The sequence below is a fragment of the Hippopotamus amphibius genome, chromosome 17 (genome assembly GCF_030028045.1).
Source record: "Hippopotamus amphibius kiboko isolate mHipAmp2 chromosome 17, mHipAmp2.hap2, whole genome shotgun sequence".
NCBI classification, from domain to species: Eukaryota; Metazoa; Chordata; class Mammalia; order Artiodactyla; family Hippopotamidae; genus Hippopotamus; species Hippopotamus amphibius.
The window spans coordinates 48,182,480-48,204,348 of record NC_080202.1 but is presented as its reverse complement, the minus strand read 5'-3'; the positions used below and the strand labels follow the sequence as shown (position 1 = coordinate 48,204,348).

Sequence of the window (21,869 nt, the reverse complement as noted above, 5' to 3'; positions counted from 1 at the left end):
AAATTAACTGTGAGAAAGGTAAAACTAATTGCCTAGAATACTTAAGTGAGAGCTAGAAATGCTTATGATGTGTAGTTTAACACGTTGAGCAGGATCATTTAATTTATAGAGCATTTAAAATATTTTTATTTATTTTTGGCTGTGTTGGGTCTTCGCTGCTGCACATGGGCTTTCTCTAGTTGCAGTGAGTGGGGGCTACTCTTCGTTGTGGTGCACAGGCTTCTCATTGCGGTGGCTTCTCATGTTGCAGAGCATGGGCTCTAGGAGTGCGGGCTTCAGTAGTTGTGGCACACGGGTCAAGAGTTGTGGCACACAGGCTCAGTTGCCTCGGCATGTGGGATCTTCCCAGACTAGGGATCAAACCCATGTCCCCTACATTGGCAGGCAGACTCCCAACCACTGTGCCACCAGGGAAGCCCTATAGAGCATGTTATATGTCAGAGCACTTTATACATTTTATCTAATATGATCCTCTGAACAGGCATTTTAGAAAGGGGAGAGTAGATGATGCCCACTTATAGTTGAGGAAACAGAGTTGTTACAGCACTAGGACAGCACCTGGGTCCCTACCCATAAACCCAGGGCTCTTTCCTGAAGCAGAAAACTGGCTTCAATTCTAGCTTTGTTACAATCTTGCTAAGTGATACAGTTACATGCAAGAAAGAGGCAAAAGAAAGCTATTTAAGCATTTAAGTTGAAAATGTGATAGGAAAGCAAAGTTGATACAACAAATAACTTAGGCGGATGTGATGTTATCTGATCTCCAAAGAACTCCCATGGAACTAAATACTTTAAAAGGCCTGGGTGTCTTTTACATAAATAAAAGTTATACTATTTGGAAAAGCAAATAGGTGAAATTAAAGGAGATAATTTTAAAAGATGAAATGATAATCTAATAATATATATTAACAGCAGTATAGTAGTAGACACAAGGTTCTTCCTTTCAGGGAGAAAAATCCAAAACTTTATGCTGAAATTGGTATTAACTTCTCAGTTCACAGAGCTAAGAAGATGGCATTCAACTTGTGCAAAGATAAAAACATTACACTTTTATCCAAATGCAAATAAATCTTTTGCCCAACACCAAACTCCAGAAACTGAGAAAATACAAGGGTGAGTCAAAAATTATCCACTCTGGTTATGTTAAAACTTCTATTGGCTGCACTGTCTTATCAGCACTTCCTGTTCAAGGCTACTGTCTCCCCAGTCACTGCTGTGCAGGTGTGAATGTGTTACATCAGTTCATTTGTAACTGTGGTGCAAGCAAAAATGGATGCCCCACTTGTGATTTGCATGAAAGAAGAGCAGTGGGCAGTGATTTGTTTTTTGTGGTCTGAGGGTGTGCCTGGTGCCATTATTTATCGAAGACTTTGCGCACAGTATGGAGAGTGTTTTGTCTCGAAGAAGTGTGTATGAATGGATAGAGACGATTATTGAAGACCCAAAGCCTAAACTTCAGATTAAACGCAGTAGACTGCTATCCAAGGGTGTTGTGATCTTGCATGACAATGCACGTCTGCACACTTCTGCCCACACTGTCAACACTCTGCAAAAACTTCGTTTTGAGGTGTTAAAACATCCTCCCTATAGTCCTGATCTTGCTCTGTCGGACTTTCACTTGTTTGGTTCCCTGAAAGCAGCCCTACTAGGAGGAAGATTCAATTCTGATGAAGTGAAGACAGCGGTGCATTCGTGGCTCGCAGCTCAGCCTAAAACATTTTTTAATGAGGAAACATGAAAGCTTGTTAACAGATGGACAAAGTGTATTGAAAAGCAAGGAGGTTATGTCAAAAAATGATGTATCTGTCTTTTCTAAAAGTTAAACTAAATTCTACTGCCAGAGTGCGGATAATTTTTGACTAACCCTCATACTTTTCACTATTTAGTAGTATGTAACAGAAGCCACTCTTACGGGTAGAACTGTCTCCTCCCTCTTACATCCTTTCAAATAATTAAAAATGAGTGGAGGCAGGAACAGTAAGGAAAGAGAATCTGGGATGATAAAGTACAGTATTTCACCCCTCAAACCAAAACCAATAGATACTTGTACAACACTGCTCTAAGTAATTTTCACATTCCCAATTCCTATTGGGTGGGTGGAATGAGAGTGCCAATTAATGTTTTTCTTTAGTCTAAATCCCATCTAAAGAAGAGTTTCACATCTGGTGCCCAATAAGGAAAGGTTCTATTATTAAGGAAACAGAATTGTAAACTATTCCCCACCCCCCACCCCCAACATACCCCGTCAAGTTTTTGCAGATAAAGTTAGAGAACTCTGAAAGGATCTGCTTGGTTTCCGTTACATGAAAGAAAAGCAATACAGAATAAAGCAAAAATACACCACTTGGAGAATAGGCCTAGAGGATACCTTACATTTTTTTAAAGTCCTATCATTCACAGGAGCATTTTACATATATTACCTCTTGGTGTTGACCTACATGTGAGGTAAGTAGAGAAAATAATTACAACCCTTACTTTGTAGAAGGAAGAACAGAATAGAGACTCAAAGAGATTAGTGACCTGCCCAAAGTCAAAGGATTAGTAACTGGTTTTAATGGCACTAAAAGCCAAGTCTTTATCTTGCAGGCCAACACTTGCTGCAGTATTGCTAAGTGCCCAGGCAACGCAGACAAGACTGGAGGACAAGACAGGTTTTCTAATGTGTGACAGTCAACAACATTCTCCTCTCTTTGTCCTCTCGGTCATAGGAGAGACAATGGTGTCTTAACTTTAGTGGGGGACTTTGGGGAGAAGCCCATTAATGACATATGGGGCTCTAAAGATATAAAATATTAATAAAAATAACTGGTGGGAATTCCCTGGTGGTCCAATGGTTAGGACTCCACGCTTTCACTGCCGAGGGTGAGGGTTTGATCCCTGGTCATGGAACTAAGATCCTGCAAGCCACGCAGTGTGGCCAAAAACAAAACAAAACAAAACACCAAAAACTGTAACAACTAAAGGATTATTGTCAATGCCAACTCTCTGGAGGGAAAGGCACTTCAGTGCTGACTTTCATTGAACAAGAACATTCTTGTGGTCTTATACTCTTATAGGGCAACCCCAGAAAAGTAAAGGCGGCACACTGAGACTTTTGTCAATTAGTTTAATATATGTCCATAGGTAGTTCATATGAACACTTAAATTACAAAATTAGCTGTCATGTTCCAAATGTGTGGGACTTTAAGAAAGCTTTTATTAATCAAAAGATAGCTAAGCATATCAACTTTAATTTCTAAAATGCAGGTTAAAGGTTTGTAAAACAAGGCTAATTCTAGAATTATATAGCATGAAGGTAAATTTTATGTTGTTATTTTAATAACTTAATTTCATGAACTGTTAAAAAAAATATTACATTTGCATCTCCCAGTTTACATATTTCTGCATTAACCTACAGAAAAACCCACGTGAAAAGTTTCCATGCAGTTACAAAGGCAGCAGCACATGCTGTTTGCACAGCAACTTGTTATTGCCTCAGAACATACCTGCACATAAAGCATCAACAAAAATACCCACCCACCCCTCTCCCACAAAAAACCCAACCCTTTCCCATCCCCAGCAAAAATTACCTGGTACAAGCAGTGACTTAAAAAATGCTTTCTTAGTAGGAAGCATTTATAAAATGCAGAGATCTGAACAAGCTAAATGCTCGTGCAGATAGATGGGCCTCTCCCCCAAGAGTTCCTTCCTCAAGAGGCAAAGAACTCTCAATAGTTTAGGAAAGCTCATTTTTAAAAGTATATTTATGCATATTCATAGCTATTTCTTTGAAAGAATATACCCAGCCTCAACTGTGGAAGAGATAAAAGCAGGAGAAGCAAAGGGACACAGCCATAACACAGAGAACAGAGCTTCTCCATGAACATCCCATAGGCTGCAGCAACCAAGAAGGAAAACTTGTGACTTCACATAGACTACTGATCTCATCTAGGTGAAGCAGTTAATTTTTCATGCATTTGTTACTCAAGAAAACATACAACCACAAAAATACCCAGCATTCACATTGTCATTAGCTCATGGTAGCAGGTAAGGAGGAAACCGTGCTCCTGTACTACCTATCCCTAGGATTTTCCATGTACCTGTAAGTATCCTAAAGCCTACAGATATCCTATCATACTGTCATCAGCACCTATAAACATATACTGAACTCGATTGTTGAGTCCCTGAAATTTCAAAACCACATAGCGTTCTAAATTTTATTTTTTATGAGTTTAATGTAGACACAGAAGAGAACACCAAGCAATGTTTATTGTGCAATTCCAATAGTTATTTGTGGAATCTTGGTTTAGAGTCAGTCTTCATAGCCCATTTCAACTGCCCAGTTTAAACAAAAAGCAACAATCTAATTATATATCTATAAATTTCATATTTCTTCAAATATCAAGCACTAAAAGTACTAATGATTCATGTTATAATTTTTTAAAATGTTTTAAAACTACACAGATTTCATATATCAATCATTCCTTTTATAAAATAATCAAAATAATTTATCTGGAAGAAAATTACTGAAACAGAGTCCTTCCAATGTATCTATAACCTTTGTAAAACCCCAAACCAAAAACAGAACAGATGATGAAATAAGGATTTCTCAGTCACTGGGAAACTTTAAGATGAGAAATGAACTTGTATTTTTTGTTTCCTGTGAATTCAGAGCTTACAGGTGGCACCAGGACTCAGATCTCTGGGATGACTTTACATGGCTTTCACTTTGATCTGTTTCATTTTCATTTGCTTCTTCTCCAATTTCTTTTGCTCACGCCTCAAGGCAGCTTCCTAGAGACAAAGAAGGAATCCAAACTAAGATTTATGTACTTGTTTAAAAAAAAAAAAAGTCAAAACTAGAATACTGCCTATACTATTTAGGCTAGCACCACAAATAACATTCCAGAAGATAGTTATAAGAATTGCTACTATGTATGTTGGTTAATGAAAATCAACTGGAAATGAAGTAAAGGTAACTAAAATCTCAAGTTAGAGAGAAATTAAACACTACACTTAAGCAGATTTTGTTATTCTGGTCTGATTTTTCCTAAACACAGGAAACACTAGCCCAACTTTCATCATAACATATGTATCTGCCAAGGATTTGTATTTCACCTCAGAAAACCTTAAGATCTTGTTTGATAAGGTGATTAACTGTAAATCTCTTCTTATTAGCATAAACTTTATGCCCAAGCACGACACTTTTCAATTCATCATGTTCAACTGGGACTTTTTATCATATTTTTATATAGGAATTAGAAGGCTGTGTAAAAGGAGAAAGTTTCAAACACGTTGTTTTGGTAGCAAAAGTCACTGGTTCAGCTTCCCTGGTGGTGCAGTGGTTAAGAATCTGCCTGCCAATGCAGGGGACATGGGTTTGAGCCCTGGTCCGGGAAGATGCCACATGTTGCAGAGCAACTAAGCCCATGAGCCACAACTACTGAGCCTGCGTGCTGCAACTACTGAAGCCTGCATGCCTAGAGCCCGTGCTCCATAACAAGAGAAGCCACCGCAACGGGAAGCCCACGCACTGCAATGAAGAACAGCCCCTGCTCTCTGCAACTAGAGAAAGCCCATGTTTAGCAACGAAGACCCAATGCAGCCAAAATAAATAAATAAATAATAAAATAAATCTTAAAAAAGTCACTGGTTATTATTACCTGTACCGAGGGAAGCCTTAGAGGCCAAGATAAGGTTTGACTTCCCGCTTAGTTATTAGTAGTCACATCTGATTAAAGCTTACTTCAGCTGCAATCTCAAACCTAGTTTTTTTAAGGGTTTAAGGCAGAAATGGTCTGAGAAACATACTCCTCCACTGGTATAGGACTGAGAAAATATGGAAGAGGGAAAACAGAGGAACACAGTTCTCCATATATAACAAATTATGTTTCAAAGGGTGATTTGTAAATTGTTGGTTTGGGAACTACTGACTGTGTCAGGTTCTCACACTTGATAACAAAAAACTATCCACTATCCATCTATACAGCAGGGTAAGCCTGAATGAGTATCTATCCAAAGCTGTGCTAGTGTATAACTATTTGGAAGAACTGAGCCATCATTGTTAACACCACTTCTATGGAAAAATGCACTCTGAGTCTGGGTTCACAAAGGCAGGAATGAAGCCACCTCCTGTGGCAGGGCTGCCTCTTGCCTCTTTGCTCAGTAGCAAGCAAACAGCAACAGAATGTCTGTCAGAGGCTGCACTCTCTGGGACAGCTACATACCACGGTCAAAAGGCTGTCCCAAGGTCCCTCTCCCATTGTCCGAACCCTTACCTCCATCACACTCATTCTCTCCCCAGTGCTATCCATCCCTTACCATATTACATACTATACACGTGTAAAACTACCATCACACAGAATACAGTATAGTGGTTAAGGGAAGAAATCTGTTTACATTAACATATTTAAGAAACATGTTTATGTTAATGTCCATAAATATGTGAAAAATGTTCAACTTCAATAATTCAAAAACGCCAAAACAAGTGAGACACCACTTCCCCACTATCAGTCACACATTCAAAAACTTGTTAGTCTTCATAAAGACATAAGTAAAGAGGAACTGTCATATCACAAACTGGTAAAAGTATAAATTGGTACAACTTCTTATTGGCAGCCAATCTCTTTCTCTTTTTCTCTCCTAGGATTGTTTTTCTCAGGAAATAAAAAAGCACAAATATGGAAAGACACTTTCTCGAGAGGCTGCTATATTTTTAATATAAAAAGTTTATAAGATGATCTACATTAAGAAAAGGATTATGTACACTGAACATACACAGTTGAGGAACTAAATAGTGTTAATAGTGGTTACTTTAGGGATGGGAGCTGTCTGAAGGATTATGATATATTGTTTTCACATGGCAGAATTAAGGTTAATTTTAATATCTGTGTATATATTTCTCTATACTTTTCAAATTAAATATGTAACAAAATAAAACAAAGCTCTACCAGAAGTGGCAGGAAGGTCCAGATCATTTGTATAAATGAGCCATTCAAGCCAGAAAGTCACTATAGGTTTTGTTTTGTTGGCTTCTTTCTCATTTAATTTACTGGATCTTTTCACAAGATACTACACAGTGGTGGTTCTAAAAAATACATGGTTTACACCCACAAGCAACTTACAATCTGACCTAAGTCCTGGACCCCTCTTTTCCTTAAATTTATGGTAGTTTCAAATCCTAGAAATAATTGGAGAACTTTTTTTGCATAGAAAAAATGAAAAGCATACCTATTAATGAGTCCATATAGATTCTGCCTGTGAATCCATTAAAAAGCCTTTTATATTTATAAAGAAGACTACATAAACACAGAGCTCTATCTTCAGGGGAAAAATACCCATCAACTAAACCAAACCAAATCCAGTCAACAAATGATGAGAAAGGATAAGATGAGAGGAATAGCTCTGCCAGCAACTCAAGTGCCACCCAGGGGCTCACTTTTTCTTGGCAGCCTGCCTCCTCCACTTCTAAGAATTTTCTTCAATCCTTGAGGTCATTCTCATTAAAATTCACACTTCCCATAACTTTGTTCTCCTCTTTTTTGACCAGTATTTACAAGGTTTAAAATTTCAGAGCTGGACTATGGGATCTTACTTAATAAAACATGAGAACTTGCTGACGTTTGAAACATAACACACGGCAGCCTAAAAAGCTCTTGAGTTTAAGAGTCTAGTTATGTACAAAATAGAAAACAAAATACAAACAAAAAAATATCAGAATTCTCTAAATCTATAATCAAAATCAATATTTTATAAAACAAGCTTATTCGGACCATAGGGCACATGTGCTGTCTTCTGTGAAAATTCCAAATTTCCTTCTACCTCAGTAAGTGTTTGGCTTGAAAGCTGATAGCAGAACTTACAGAAAGGGCCTGCGCTGGGGGAGCGGTATAATTCACATCATTCTCCATGACTGACACTGAGTCTAACACGGTTTGAACAGGAAAGATTGTTTATTCTTTTCTTACACTGCTATCACCTAACTATACTGTTAGTTAGTGCTGAGAAAACGCTAAGCTTTTAGCCTATGTACATTGCTACACAGAATTACCTTAACAGCCAATATGGTGCAAATAGGCATCCTTAAAAATCTGAGGTTCACCCCAGCATTAAGAAGTCTGTCATACCTCCAGCCTGCGCTGTTTCTCAGGATCTTCCTCATTCATGATTCGCTCCTTCTCTGCTCTTTTCTTCTCCTCACGCCGAGACTGGGCGGCTTCCTGTCTTTGCACATGCGTCAGCTTCAAGAAGTTCTCCTCCACCCTAGCTCGGTTCTTGTCTGCTTTTTGTTTGCCCTTTCCCCAGGAAACAATGCAATTCATATGAAATCCATTTCAATCCAACAGAAACCAAATCCCATTTAGTATTCTTTCATAAAACCACTCCCATTTAGCACTTTTTAAGTCAACTAGCAAAGAGAAAATCACTGAAATAAAAGCTGACCCCCCCCCCCCCGCCCCGCCCCGGCGGTGGGGGTGGGGAACAACAAAAGGCTCCAACTTATAATAAAGGCTGCAGGTCTTACTTCTCTGTTGAGTCGGAACTTTTTGGCTTTGTCAATAGAATAAATCACCATGTTCATCAGGGGTAGTAAAGCCTCCATATCCTTTGGGTAGGTGTTACCTGAGCCAGGCACTGGAAAACAAAACCATTTTCCTATTGAGTTAATGGCAGCATTCACACTGCTGGTATTAATTTTTTTTTCTTTTTGTATTAATAGGCTCATTTCTCCAAGTTTCTTAGGCAGCTAAAATGCAGCAGAAAATAGAAATTAAAATATATAAAAGGATCTCTTACTGAAGAAACCCAAAAACCAATGAGCCGGCAGGGGGTTAGTTGTTTTTTGTTTTTAAAGATTTTTGTGATATGGGCAATTTTTTTTTAAAGTCTTTACTGAATTTGTTACAATAGTGCATCTGTTATACGTTTTGGGTTTTTTGGCTTAGAGGCATGTGGGATCTTAGTTCCCCAACCAGGGATCAAACCTGCACCCCCTGCATTGGAAGGCGAAGTCTTAACTACTGGACTGCCAGGGAAGTCCCTGGGGTTAGTTTTAATGTAGATTTTTATAGCTATTATTTAGAAAGAAACAATACTCTCCTTAAGATCATCTTACAGAAAACAAAGAACTCAGGACACAGAACACTTACCATTAAATGTAAACAACAGTGTCCTCTTAGTGTCAGGTAGCTTTAAAGGCTGACCTTCCCTGTCATAACAGAAAAGGCTATTTAGAAAAAGCATAGAGAGAGATACTTTCCATGCACATAAGTCACTCAATTCACTTAGATGAACAGATACCTGCAAATAATCAGCACAGTATTTGGCGTGGCATCCCCAAGTCAAATACACTCTCAGAGCCCAAAGGAGCTCTGGTCCACTCGTCTATCTGATGGATGCACTCCCAAGTGATCTTTATTCTATCCTTGAACACCTCCAGTGATATCCTCTCCAGGCAGGATATATTCCATCTCACCTGGGGAGCCAGAAATGAGCCTCTATTTAAGTATGAGGCCCATATTTTAAATAATCTGTTTATTTTGATGGACTTTTATTTCCAACTCCTAATCTATCTTCGTATAATGATCTTATTTTTGAGTCAGGCTCAGAATAAATTCAGAAGTAATCTCCTATAGCATATAATGTAGTTCTGACTCACCAAAGAATCCTCTTGTAATCTTCGACTTTCAACCCCCCACACCTCCCCCCACATATAAAATGCCCCACGAATACCCCAATGTGATGCTTTCCCCAGTGTTATTACTGAGTTCAGCAAGGCAAGGATGAGGCAACACTATCTAGAGGCATAAGTGATTTTGATTACCTTAGTGATTTTGACACAAAACTAAAATCCAAATTGGCTTTTAACCATACTCAACTCCACAGTCCTTAGCCAAAAATTTAGGTCAGAACCAATTCTACAACAAGGGTAAACTTAAAGATGCTCTCTTGAGACAAGATGTGAAATCACACAGCAAATCCAAACCCTGAATGTGTACATTCAAACAATATTACTATAAAGCCAGAAATTTACGGGCATTAAGGGTTTCTGATAATATAATAGAAAGAATATAATCACCCAACCGAAGAAGGAAGCCAGAAAAGGCCATGAGTTAGAAAGTGCATACATCTGCAGTCGATCAAACACAAGTCAAACATCACAGACAGATTCACATCATAAATTAAAAAAGAAAAAAAACAACAATGCTAGACTACAAAGGACAGAGGTGACCAACTGCATTTTCTTAGTAGTAGCCATTCTGTAAGACTCATTTACCGCACTGAGTGGGTGATGGGCACATGCAGTGACACATGCAAACTGGGGAGGCTTATTGGAGTGTCTCCCAGAGGTTCTCAATTACCTTCACAATGCATGCAGTCAAGGCAAAGGAAAACTTGGATGCTGTCACCAACTTCCCTCACTCATTTGGGAAGGGAAATTGCAGAAGCACCTTGCAGGTGGTTCAATACACAAAGCTAGTGAAGAAAACTGATTTCAATATTTTTATTTCATACGTACTCTTGCATAATTTTTGGACCAGAGAACTGGTCTGAAAAATGAACAGATTCAATCTTGTCAGCATAGTGTGTAAGAAAGTGAACCATCTGAAATAAAGAAAAGAAAATTACTTTCTTAAAAGTAGGTTTGATGCACTTCCCTTTTTTCATAAAGATACTCACTCTTTAATCCTCCTTCCTTCTGCACAATGTCATGAGAGCTGAAGCTTTAAAAAAATTAAATTTAAATAAGGACTCTCTCTACAATGAAACTAGTACCTTTTTTTAGTCACACCAACGATCAAAATTCTTCCTACTGAACAACTGAAAATGTATCTCAAAATAATATTCACAATACAGATGAAAGCATGAACATAAAATCTAAAATAACTTCAGGAATTCTTCACAACCACATCACCCACAACTTACATTTAGAACTGTCTTTGAGCTATCCTATATTTTTATGATACTAAAATGTGCTGTAACCATACACAACCAACAGGGAAAAAACAGCTCTCTATATACCCGTCTTCTATACTAACTGAAACTTTAAAAAAGGTACTAAATGACATGGTGGTAAGGATTAAAGTAGCAGTCCTTTTTCAAAAAACATGAAGGCCATTAGCAATCCTAGGGACAATTTGTTCTTGATTTAGAGAGAACTTCGTGACTAATAAAGTTGTCTTTTTGACAAGTGAATCTGTTTAAAGAACTTATTTTAATGGGTGTGTGGGACAGGAAAACAAAATGAAGAATTTATACAGTGTAACTTTCAGGGAGACTGCCCAGTAAACGGCCAAAGTTTGCAAATGTATGTCTTCTATTGTATTTACCTTTGTGTCCATCATTCCCTCTGTGACTTCTCCCATCTCTGACAGGATGGCCAAGGAGTCAGGCAGTCCATACTTCGCTCCCGACTTAGGTTTGTCACTACAAAACTCACTCTAGAGGAAGATGCAGTTGAAAGTAAGACATGGTATTTTATTACGCACAAGGACTTTTCTCAAGAGAATATGTACTGACCTATTTCAAGTGATACAATTGTTCAAGTGATATAATTATCTTATGCTCTGAAGTTGAACGTTTATGTAACAGAGGCACAGTTTCTACATATTGAGTTAAAAGAACCTGACATACCAGATCCTGCATCTCTTTCTGTAGCCGCACCAAGGCTTTCCGAGTACCAACAGCAAACACGTAGGTATCCATGTCTTCATCATTCATGGTTACTTTTATTTGCTTAAAAAAAAAAATCAACAAAACTCACCTGTTAGGTTCTGTGATAGGCAGATTTCTAAGACAGCCCCAAGATTCCTGCCTGCTGGTGGAGACATCCCCCCCTTGAATGTGAGCAGGACTTGTGAATGCGACGTTATCATCACTCCCACGATTATGCCATGTTACATAGCAGATGGCCCCTACAGCTGACTCTGAGTTAATCAAAAGGGACACTACCCTGGGTGGACTGACCCAATCCAGTAAGTCCTCAAAAGGGACTGGGCCCTACCTGAAGAAAAAGTCAAAAGTGTGAAAGGGCAATGGGGTGGGGGGTGGTTAGTGCACAGCACATGGCAAGGACTTGAGAATGGCCTCTAGGAGCTAACAGTGGTTCCCAGAGACAACTAGCAGGAAAATGGGAACCTACAACCACAGCGAATGAGTTCTGAATTCTGCCAACAGCCTAAATGACCTTGAGAAGAGGGGTCCAAACTCAAGGCATGAAAGCTCTGTGCACCACCCCACCCCCATGCCTCTCTTCCATTTGGCTGTTCCTGAATTGCATCCTTTACCATAAACTGGTAAATGTAAGTAAGGTGTTTTCCTGAGTTCTGTGAGCTATTCTAGCAAATTACTGAATCTGAGGGGAGGGCTGTGGGAACTCTAGATTTATGGCTGTGCAGTCAGAAGTATGGTGGCCTGGGACCTGCAACTGGCATCTGAAGTGCGGGCAATCTTGTGGGACTGAGACCTTTAACTTGTTGGATCTGGCGCTAACTCCAGGTAGATAATATCAGAATTGAATTGAATTGTTGGACACCCAGCTGGTATCTGGAGAATCAGAGGTTGTTGCTGTTGAAAACGCCCCAGAGGCAGGTTAAACAGTTTTTAATACTCTACCTTGGGCCAAAGAGAGAAAGTTATAAGCCTAAAGAGTCTGCTATGCTGGCCCTATTTGTCTTATTAACTATATCTTTAAAAGTTTGGGTCAAAAACGATCAGTATATGTGTGGAAGAAGGGAAATGTTAAAATAGGGAAATACAGCAAAGATCTAGCAAGATGGCACCTGCTAAAGAAAAGGTTTTCTGCTCTTTTATCATTGAGGGGAAACTACACAAAATAACACCATAAGCAGAACCCACACAAAAAGGCTTACAAATATAAAGAACCGTATGTTTGCTGAGGCTGTCTGTCATTGCAGGGAAAAACAAAAAACAACAAAAAAGGTAAAAGGCTGGCTGGATCAGAGGAAAGGAGAAGATTACCTCAGGAAAGAACTGAAAATGATTAACACAACACTCTAAAGAATAATTTCTACAAAAAGATGGCTGAAGATGTAGCAAAACTTCCTTCTTTGAGTTTTAACTGATGAGGCTCTAAAAGTTAATGGGTTACATCATCAGTGGTCATATTAGAAAAATTAAAAGAAACAGGTTTGCAACTAAAAATGAGACCTTTAAAATAACAACTGAGTTTCAATCCAATAAAAAATACCTAATTATATTACCAATACAACACTTATGAACCAACTACTACTTTGTATTTTGATATATATGCATACATTTCTTGTTCTACTAGCTTATATAAAAGACTGTCTCATGTATTTTTGTTTCTTGTAGCAGTGGGAGTCAGCACAATTATTTATTGGAAGAATGAAGGGAGGGGGAATGTGGCATTTCTGATGAAGGACACAATTTTCAGATTAACATGTTTATTTAACAAAGGGAAGAAAGTATACCAAACAATAAGGTCTCCAGATTGTGTTATGACCTCATTCAGACCAAAATGTATTACTTGAGGCAAAAAATATTTAAAAAGAAACCCAGCTTACTGCCAAAGATTAAAAACACACACAAAGAGCCAAGTTAGATGAGATGGCAAGCAGTCTGTGACAACTGTTTTTCCCTCCATCATCCAGATTGACTCTGTTGATCTACCTGGTAACAGAGTATTACCTCCTTCCCCACAAAAAGCACATATGTCTCCTCACACCTCCACCACCATCCCCAGTTTCACACTGAGTGGAAGATGATCTGTCTAAACAGAAAAGGTTCCATTTTTGTGGCAAGGGACAGAAGTTGTCAGAAAGTCCAAATGTAATCCAGGCAGAAATGGAACAAGCTTTAAGAAGTTAAGAATTCAATCTGCACAGAGAAAACCAGCAGGAAGAATACTTACCACTTGATCACTCACTGGCCTCATCATCCGGGCCAGAACATTCAGTAAGTCCTGTCTCTTGAGGAACTAAAAAACAAAAAAACCCCAAGAGAACAATTGCAATTTCTATTTGCTATAAAGAAAAGACATTGGAGGGGGAACCAAATGCTTCATCAAATATACTCTACACCTGCCAGTTAGTAAAAAGCTGATTTTTATTTATTTATTTATTTATTTGGCTATGGCATGTGGCTTGTGGGATCTTAGTTCCCTGACCAGGGATTGAACCCGGGCCTCCTGCAGTGGAAGTGTGGTCTTAACCACTGGACTGCCAGGGAATTCCCCAAAACTGATTTTTAGATCTCATTTTAAGTCAAACATGAAAAAAATGAGACACTGGACTTACAGGATTTGGGATTATGCTGGACAAAATGAAAGGAAGATATTCACCTTACCAAAAATTCCCTACTTACCCTCAGCTGGATAAGCATCCCCTCACAGCACACTCGACCAGAACACCACAGGTTGTAAATGTGCTCATTCTCCTGGTTCAGCTTTCCTGTGCTGGTGGCTTCTTTGTTAGTTCCATCGTCCCCTAGGAGTAAAACCACTGACATGATTCACTGTAAGTGCTGGGGCCTAATCACCACACACTCTTCTTCTCTGACCCCAAAATGACAGTAACTTTAGGTTAGCAATACTTAGGTATCTTATAGAACTCTCCTTCAGATATAGATTACAACAGACAGGCATTATTCCTTTTACTTTTGAAATGCTTTATTGTTGCCATTAAAAAATTATGGACTCCAGCATTGCTTGTGTGTCCTTGTCAGTTAATGACATTCAACTTCAGATATAAATATCTCAAGAGTATGTACAAAATGAAGCAAAGTCAGATTAAATGTCTCTGCCAAAATTAAAAAACAAAACAAAAAACACAAATGCAATGAATAAAAAATACCATTAATACTAACTATTCAACACTCCCTCACTGTGTTTCCTTTAACTTTATCCAAGTTTGCTTTTCCTGCAGCAAAATGATAACAGTGGTATTAAGAGTTGTATTTTAGAGCCAGAAAAAGCTCAAATTCCAATCATTTCCTCTCTTCATTTAATTCATTAAGTGTACGAAAAGATGTGTTCGATCTTACAAGGCAGAGCAGACTCTGATACACCTCATAAAAACACACCAAAGGAAGTAGAAGGCATTAAAGACTGCTTATTTTTTTCCTAGTTTCCAGGTCAAAAAGTACTGAGATAGTATGGTATGGTGGACAGCACGGACTTTGGAAGCAGGTGGATTAGGTTCTAATATTGAATAGCTTAGACAAGTTTTAACACTTCTGGACTTCAGTTCCCTCCTTAGGAACATAGAAACTATATCCAACAGACAATATTGGTCAAAAGATTAAATGAGAAACAATGTATGCAAAGTACCAAGCACAACATAGTACACAGTTCTGCTAAAGAGCAGAGGCGATGGATACTTGCTTGATATCAAAGGGAGACAAAGTGTTCAAAGCCAAATACAGGTGATAGTGGGTGAGCCTACTTACCTCCTACACAACACAATGACAGAGCTTCCTCTAAGGTACTTCAGTGTACACCTCTGCAGTGGATCTGACACCAAAGTGCCTAAAACCTGAAGGAATTCTGAAGGACTTCTAATTTCTAAAAGATGAACTGAATTGAAAGCATTTATCAAGCTACCTAAAATGTCAAAATTCTTTTGGCTAGATTTTTATCGACTTGTTTTGATAACAGTGATTGTCTCATTCTATCTGAAGCTGCACAGCAAATGATGATTAATGAAAGATGAGAAAATTATTTCATGAATGCAATTTATTCAGGATGCAAAACCTAACAAAAAAGGGATCCTTGAGAGAGGGGGAAAAAAAGCATCCTCTTCAGCAGTCCATGAAAATAGTTAGATGCTGACACTGAGGGGAATAAGCAGTTCTTACCAGGTGGTTTTCAAGCAGATGGCCAGACGTGTATTAGCCTAACTTACCTACTAAGGTAAAGTTGCTCTCCAAAAGCTCCCTATGAGTGTTAAACCAGGCCTGAGCAAGGCGACTGTTTTTATTCTTCCCGATGATATAATTCATGATGTAGGCAAGCAGACCGGTCACCATCAAAATCTCTAGATAATAACTCTCCCAACTGTTCTGGAGATGTGCAGGAACCTAAACAACAACAATCATTCTGTTTACTGTTGGCGGAGGCTGAAGGAGGAAGTCTAACTCACGGGATGAAGGAGAAGGAGAAAACCCATAAACAGAAGTGGATACCTCAGATAACTGTCACCGAATAGGGTTATACTTTGAAAAATACACCCATTTCAGTTTTCTAGGTCATGTCTGTAAAAGATTCTTTAATATGAGGGTAATCAAATGGGAGGAAAAGCTGGAAAGCCCTCTGTATTCGTCTTGATTCTGAGTGCCCCCCGGCCCCAATAAACCCAATGTCTCTCCCCTTCATTCCGTGGTAAATAAAACTAGGAGGGTGAAAGTAAAAACACAGGGGTTGCTTCTCTACGTGTACAGTGTTATCAGAAGAACTGATGTCAAACTTTCACGGCTCCCATGATTACATCAACACCAGCTACATGTCAATAATTATATCTCTGAGATTAATGACAGCAAGATATTTTGTTGGTTAGTTTGGAATTCAAAATCTGTGTACCTACATCAACAATTGTTATTGGGTCTCTGTTTCTGCTGGAAGAGGTATCCGCTTTGTCTTCATAACCTTCAAATTCTTCGTCATCGTACGGTTCACTCTCGGCATCCCCCTCCTGCAAAAATGAGGCACAATCTGTCCCGTCCCCCCCGGCTAATGTCACCAGCAATTTTATTTCATTTTTATAGGCAACATTTGTAGAGGAGAACAGGACAGGAAAGTAGCAAGCACGGAACAAACAGATGTTACATATTTTAAACCATGACTCTCCCTGCCTTTGAACCCTGAGTTCTAAATGGTACTTTCCCACCCACCCACACACCAATACACATCCACCCTCTTCTTCCCCCATCCAGGCTTTCCACAGGGGAGAAGAATACAATTCATTCTCTGTGAAATATGAAAGGCGAGAACATACCACGAACATTTAGAAGAGCTCCACCTACTGAATTGAAATGAACCTACCAGGGAGTAAAAGTCTTCCTAGGCCTGGGCCTTACTTTTAATGTCTGGGAAGAGTGCTAGTTACACATTGTCCCATCCTTCCAATTTCCCAAGAAATCAACAAAAAAGAACCTTTACCTGGGTATCTGCATCTTCGAAATCTCCTTCTTGGTTTTCATCCTGCCCTTCCAACTCCACAGTCGCCTCGTCGTCGCTGTCTTCAGCAGTTATCACTCGCTGGGGAGAGCCAGTGGCAGGGTCTCCAGCAGCGTCCTCAAACTCAGCAAAGTCGTTGTCGTCGTACTCGGCAATGTCTTCCTCCTCCTCGAAATCATCAACCTTGGCTTCACAGACATGCCCAAATATCAAAAGCCCAACAAAGAAAGCATGGAAGGCTTTCATGGCACCTTAAAAGTGAGTCAAAAAAAACAAAACAGAAACCAAAACCCTAAATGGACTGCCATTCTACGCAGAGCCATCGCATTTTATAAATAGTTAAAAAATAATTCTAAGGCTCTCCCACTTTTATTTAATACTATTCATTTCAGATTCCATTCTATAAAGAATAATAAGGTGAGGTTCAAGAGGCCTGGGTTCTAGTGTGGACTCTCACTAGTTATCTGTAAAATCTTGGACAAGTCATTTAACTTCTTTAGGTTGGTCTCCATTTACACTGTGTATTCAGTAAGCATTTTTTGAATGCCTATAAAAAGCTTTATATAGAAACTGGAAAAAGAAATAATGAAAGAAGACTGAGCTGCAACTATGTATCTGTTAGTTGTAATAAAAATAATACATGAACAGAAAAGCTATTCATTCTTAGAGCAGCTTTGTGTGCATATCATCACTGTCATCGAAGCAAATGCATCAGACACAAGGTGCCAGGCACTGAAAAGGGCTTTACAAAAAGCAACTGATTTCATCCTCAAAGCAACCCTCTGAAGAAAGCAGCTTTACCAACATCCCCATTTCATAGATAAGGAAAATGAGGTACAGAAATGCTAAGTAATACAGCCACCAAGTGACAGAGAACTATGGTCTGATGCCAGCTTTGCTTCCAGAATCCCTGCTATGAACCACTTCTCAGGCAGCTTCTCCAACATAAGCCAGCAGCAGGGATTTTGTTACTTACTTAAAGTAGCAATTTTTGCTAACACCACCTACTCAAGAACTACAGTATTTTCCTAAATGGCCTCCCTGTCTCAACTCTCTCCCTACTCCCTACTTCTCCCTAAAAACCACCCTTATCCTTCTAAAACATGACTTCTCTCACAAAAGGATTCAATAACCAATGATGGTTAACCAATTACCTGCAGAATAATATAAAAACTCCTCTGGCTTTCACTGCTTTTCACAAAATGATCCTACCATATCAAATCAGATGTACCCTCACTGAGCATACCATGTCAGATACTATGCCAAGAGAATCTAGCTTCAGGGATCTGTGTTACAGCATGATAGGGAAAATCTGAAACTGGTTAAACCATGCACGCATACGAAAAACAAACTTACTTTTTGATTATTAAAAATTGTTATGAATCAAGTTAGAACTCAAGTTGTTTTAGAAGCAAATACATAAACAAAAAGGTTTAGCAGGTCATTCATACATCTACATCTAAATAGTAGTTATTACGTATGACAGGATTATGGGCATTTTGCCTTTTTCTTTATATTGAATACTTCTCTAATTTTCCATGATGTTCTTGTAATAAAATGTTCTTTAAAAAGAAAAAAATGATAGTTCCTGCACTCAAGAAGAGGCACTGCAGACTGAGGAAGAGCTATAGTATAGAGGCCTGAAACAGCACATTTTAGGAGTTTGGTATGAAAGAGCATTGGGTTTGTAGACTTAAATGGGAGAAATTGAGGCTAAAGAGGCCAGCACGGGCCAGATTATGATGATCGTTACTCAAATATCGCATTAAGAAGTTTGGATAATTAGAATCAACTAAAGGATTTAAGTAAGAGAATGACACAATCAGATTTGCAATTTAATAACTCTGACAGCTCATACAGAGGGTGAATTAGAGAAGGGCACCTGAGGTGGGAAAAACAGGAAGTGGCTGAAATAATTAGGCGAGAAAACACGACACCTGGCAGTGGTTTGGGAATGAAAAGGAAAACAAACTTGACAGGTATTAAGAATTATATTTGTCAGCGTAAAGTGATTGAATATAAGGAATGTGGGAGAAGAAGATCTGGGGTGGTTCCAAGTTCTGGCTTGATTAACAGCTGGACAAAGTCAACCCTGAGATAAAAAACAATAAATGAGAGAAAAAATTGGGGGAAGGCAATAAATTAAATTTAGTGCCTGTTGAAAAGGTTGAAGTGTTTTCAAGCAGTATGTTAGATGATTAACATTTATCTCTTAATTTTCACAATACCTACATTTCACAATACCTATTTCACAATATAATACCTAAAAGATATTATAACCTATTCTACAAAGGGAGAAAAGGAAGCAGTTTGAAATAGAAGCCTGGAGTTCAGGATACGTGCCTAAGCTGGAAATAGAGATGGTGTGAGAATGGAGGAGATCCCCAGGGAGTATTGAGTTAGGTAAACAAAACAAAACACATCAAAAAGTCTTGAAATAAATCATTACAGCTAAGAGGTGGGCATAATAGGGAGAACTGGAATGGGAAACTAAGGAATGGTTAGAGAAAAAGAGACTTTGGTCAAAGTGGTATCACAGAAGTCAAAGGAAGAGTATATTTCCAAGAAGGAAACAGAGCTTGGTTTCAATTGCTGCACAAAGTTCAAGTAAGATACGGACAAAAAATCTCCAACTGTTAATAAGGAAATCATTATTGGCAACTGCAAAGAAGTGATGAGTATGAAAGCCAGGATGCATGGAGCTGAGTACTAACAGAGTGACTGGGTGGCAAAAGGGATTATGTATTGTACTAATCTCTCAAGGTGCTCTGGCATAGTGAATATTCTATATCTCACATTTACAACACCATAAATTCATAAAGGAAATTGGTTCAATATCAAACGCTATTGCCCAATACTTTGCAACTCATGGCTGCTCAAGAAATATTCTTAAAATTGGACAAAGTTCATAAATTTTGAAAGGAGCAAATGATTTGAGAAATGCCACCTAGGATAGGCCAATATTATATTCTTTCCAATATCTGATCTTTGAAGTTAGCACCGGGTGACATTTTACGGCAAAAACGTAGCTGCCCTCTTGACAACAACCTCAAAGAGGCTTGTGATGTGTCTCCAAACACCCTCAGCTTCATAGTCAAGAGTGGAAGAAATATGGAAAGGAGCACATACGTTGGTGTGAGTTAGGTTTGGTTTAAAACATGAGCTCTACCATTTGCCAGCCACATGATCTTGAGCTAATTACTTAAATCCCTGTTCCCCACATACAAAAAAGGGGTAAGCATTCACTACTTGCCTCATAGGGCTGCACTAGAGGAGATATGTGCTTGGCACATAGAAGGTACACAATAAATAGCAGTTCCCATTACTTCCTTCCACTGCACCTTATGAACGCCCTTTAAGACGTAAAAATACTTCATTTTTAGTGTTTTCCTTTCAGATCTCAGTTTTTAACTTTTTCACATAGAAGCAAATAAACGTTAACATTGGCACAGTCAACTGGATTAACTCCCTGCCAAAAAGTCTGATCATTTCAAACTGAATTTCCACTTAGAATGTTTACGCCACAGAAGCACTTCTAAGATAACTCAGCACTGTAATAGAGCCCCTTTAAGGGTATTGAGGATAAAATTATGCAAGCCATCTGTGCCTTGGCCTTCCCTCTCAGAAGTCTCTCTGCTGCACCTGTCAACTCATTTCTCAAACGTACAACTCCCTGTCCGAGAGGCAGTCCTGAGACTCCGGGGGCAGGGCACACCGCCGCTAACAAGTCTGGTTTGATCTCTCCTGCTAGCTCACCCGGCAGTCTCAGTGATTGGACCCGAACTTAAAAAACATAAGTGCGGGAATCATTCCTTGCTGGAATTTCAGAGTAGGCCTTTCTGACAACGGCCAGACCCTGAGGCTTCTGGAGATCATGGAGACATTCCCCTGTCTCCTTACACACATTCGGTAAAAACATGTCTTAGGGTAGAAACCTCCAGAGAAGACTGACCACAGAGCTTGCTGCTTCTGTGAAACCTGCCCGGTCTAGTCTTTCCCCAGCAAAGAGAAACAATTCTATGCTCCATTCCGCCTGCTGCACGCAGCAAGCCTGCTGCGGGCTTGCTCTAACTTTGCCCTGCAGGGTAGCATTTGCTCACAGTTCTGGAAGTTCCCCAAAACGGTTAAAGTTACTCCTCCCCCGAAAAGAACTCCCAACAGAAAATGGGCCTCGGGGTGGACAAAGTTCGGTTTGTTTTTAAGAAAGTCGGGAAAGGCGAAAAGGCGCGGGGAACGCGGCATGTCACCAAAGGCTGGACGTAGGGGCTGGGGTGGGAAAAGGGACCTGGCTAGGCCACGCATCTCAGCCTCACGGCTCTGCTCGGCTCTGCTCGGCTCGGCTCGGCCCGGCCCGGCTCGGCCCGGCCCGGCCCTGCCCCACCGTCTAGCGCATCACCGCCCGCTCCCTACCTGTATCGGGGCCTAGAACCCGGCCCAGCGCTTGTGCGGCAGCCGCCTCTGCCCCGCCTGCCCCTCCGCCCGGCCACCGCCTGCCGGGTCACCGCGATGTCACTGCCCCAGACGCCTCTCGGACACAGCCGGACCAGGTAGCTCAGTCACGCCGCGCCACTCTTCACGTAGCCTCCGCCTGCCGTTACGTAGACTGCGTGCGGCCCATCCGCGCCTGCGCGCGGCGCGGGGGCGGGACACAGCCTCGGGGAGCGCGCGAGACCGCCTCCTTCCCCGCCCAGCTGAGGCGAGGTGGGGCAGCTGGGAGAATTACAGAAGCCCGGCC

The 21,869-nt window shown here is 39.9% G+C and overlaps 1 protein-coding gene across 1 annotated transcript; it reads right to left on the bottom strand.

Moving 5' to 3' along the window:
- Positions 1-4,229: 4,229 nt before the first annotated feature.
- On the bottom strand, positions 4,230-21,737 carry CCDC47 (coiled-coil domain containing 47). The gene is made up of 13 exons (XM_057716190.1): positions 21,545-21,737; positions 17,117-17,385; positions 16,542-16,649; positions 15,864-16,038; positions 14,326-14,447; positions 13,874-13,939; positions 11,614-11,715; positions 11,310-11,420; positions 10,499-10,584; positions 9,129-9,187; positions 8,504-8,613; positions 8,106-8,273; positions 4,230-4,773 (listed from the first exon to the last, which is right to left on the bottom strand). The coding sequence occupies exons 2-13, from the start codon at positions 17,378-17,380 to the stop codon at positions 4,693-4,695; spliced, it is 1,452 nt and encodes a 483-aa protein (XP_057572173.1). The 5' UTR covers positions 17,381-17,385; positions 21,545-21,737; the 3' UTR covers positions 4,230-4,692.
- Positions 21,738-21,869: the final 132 nt, after the last annotated feature.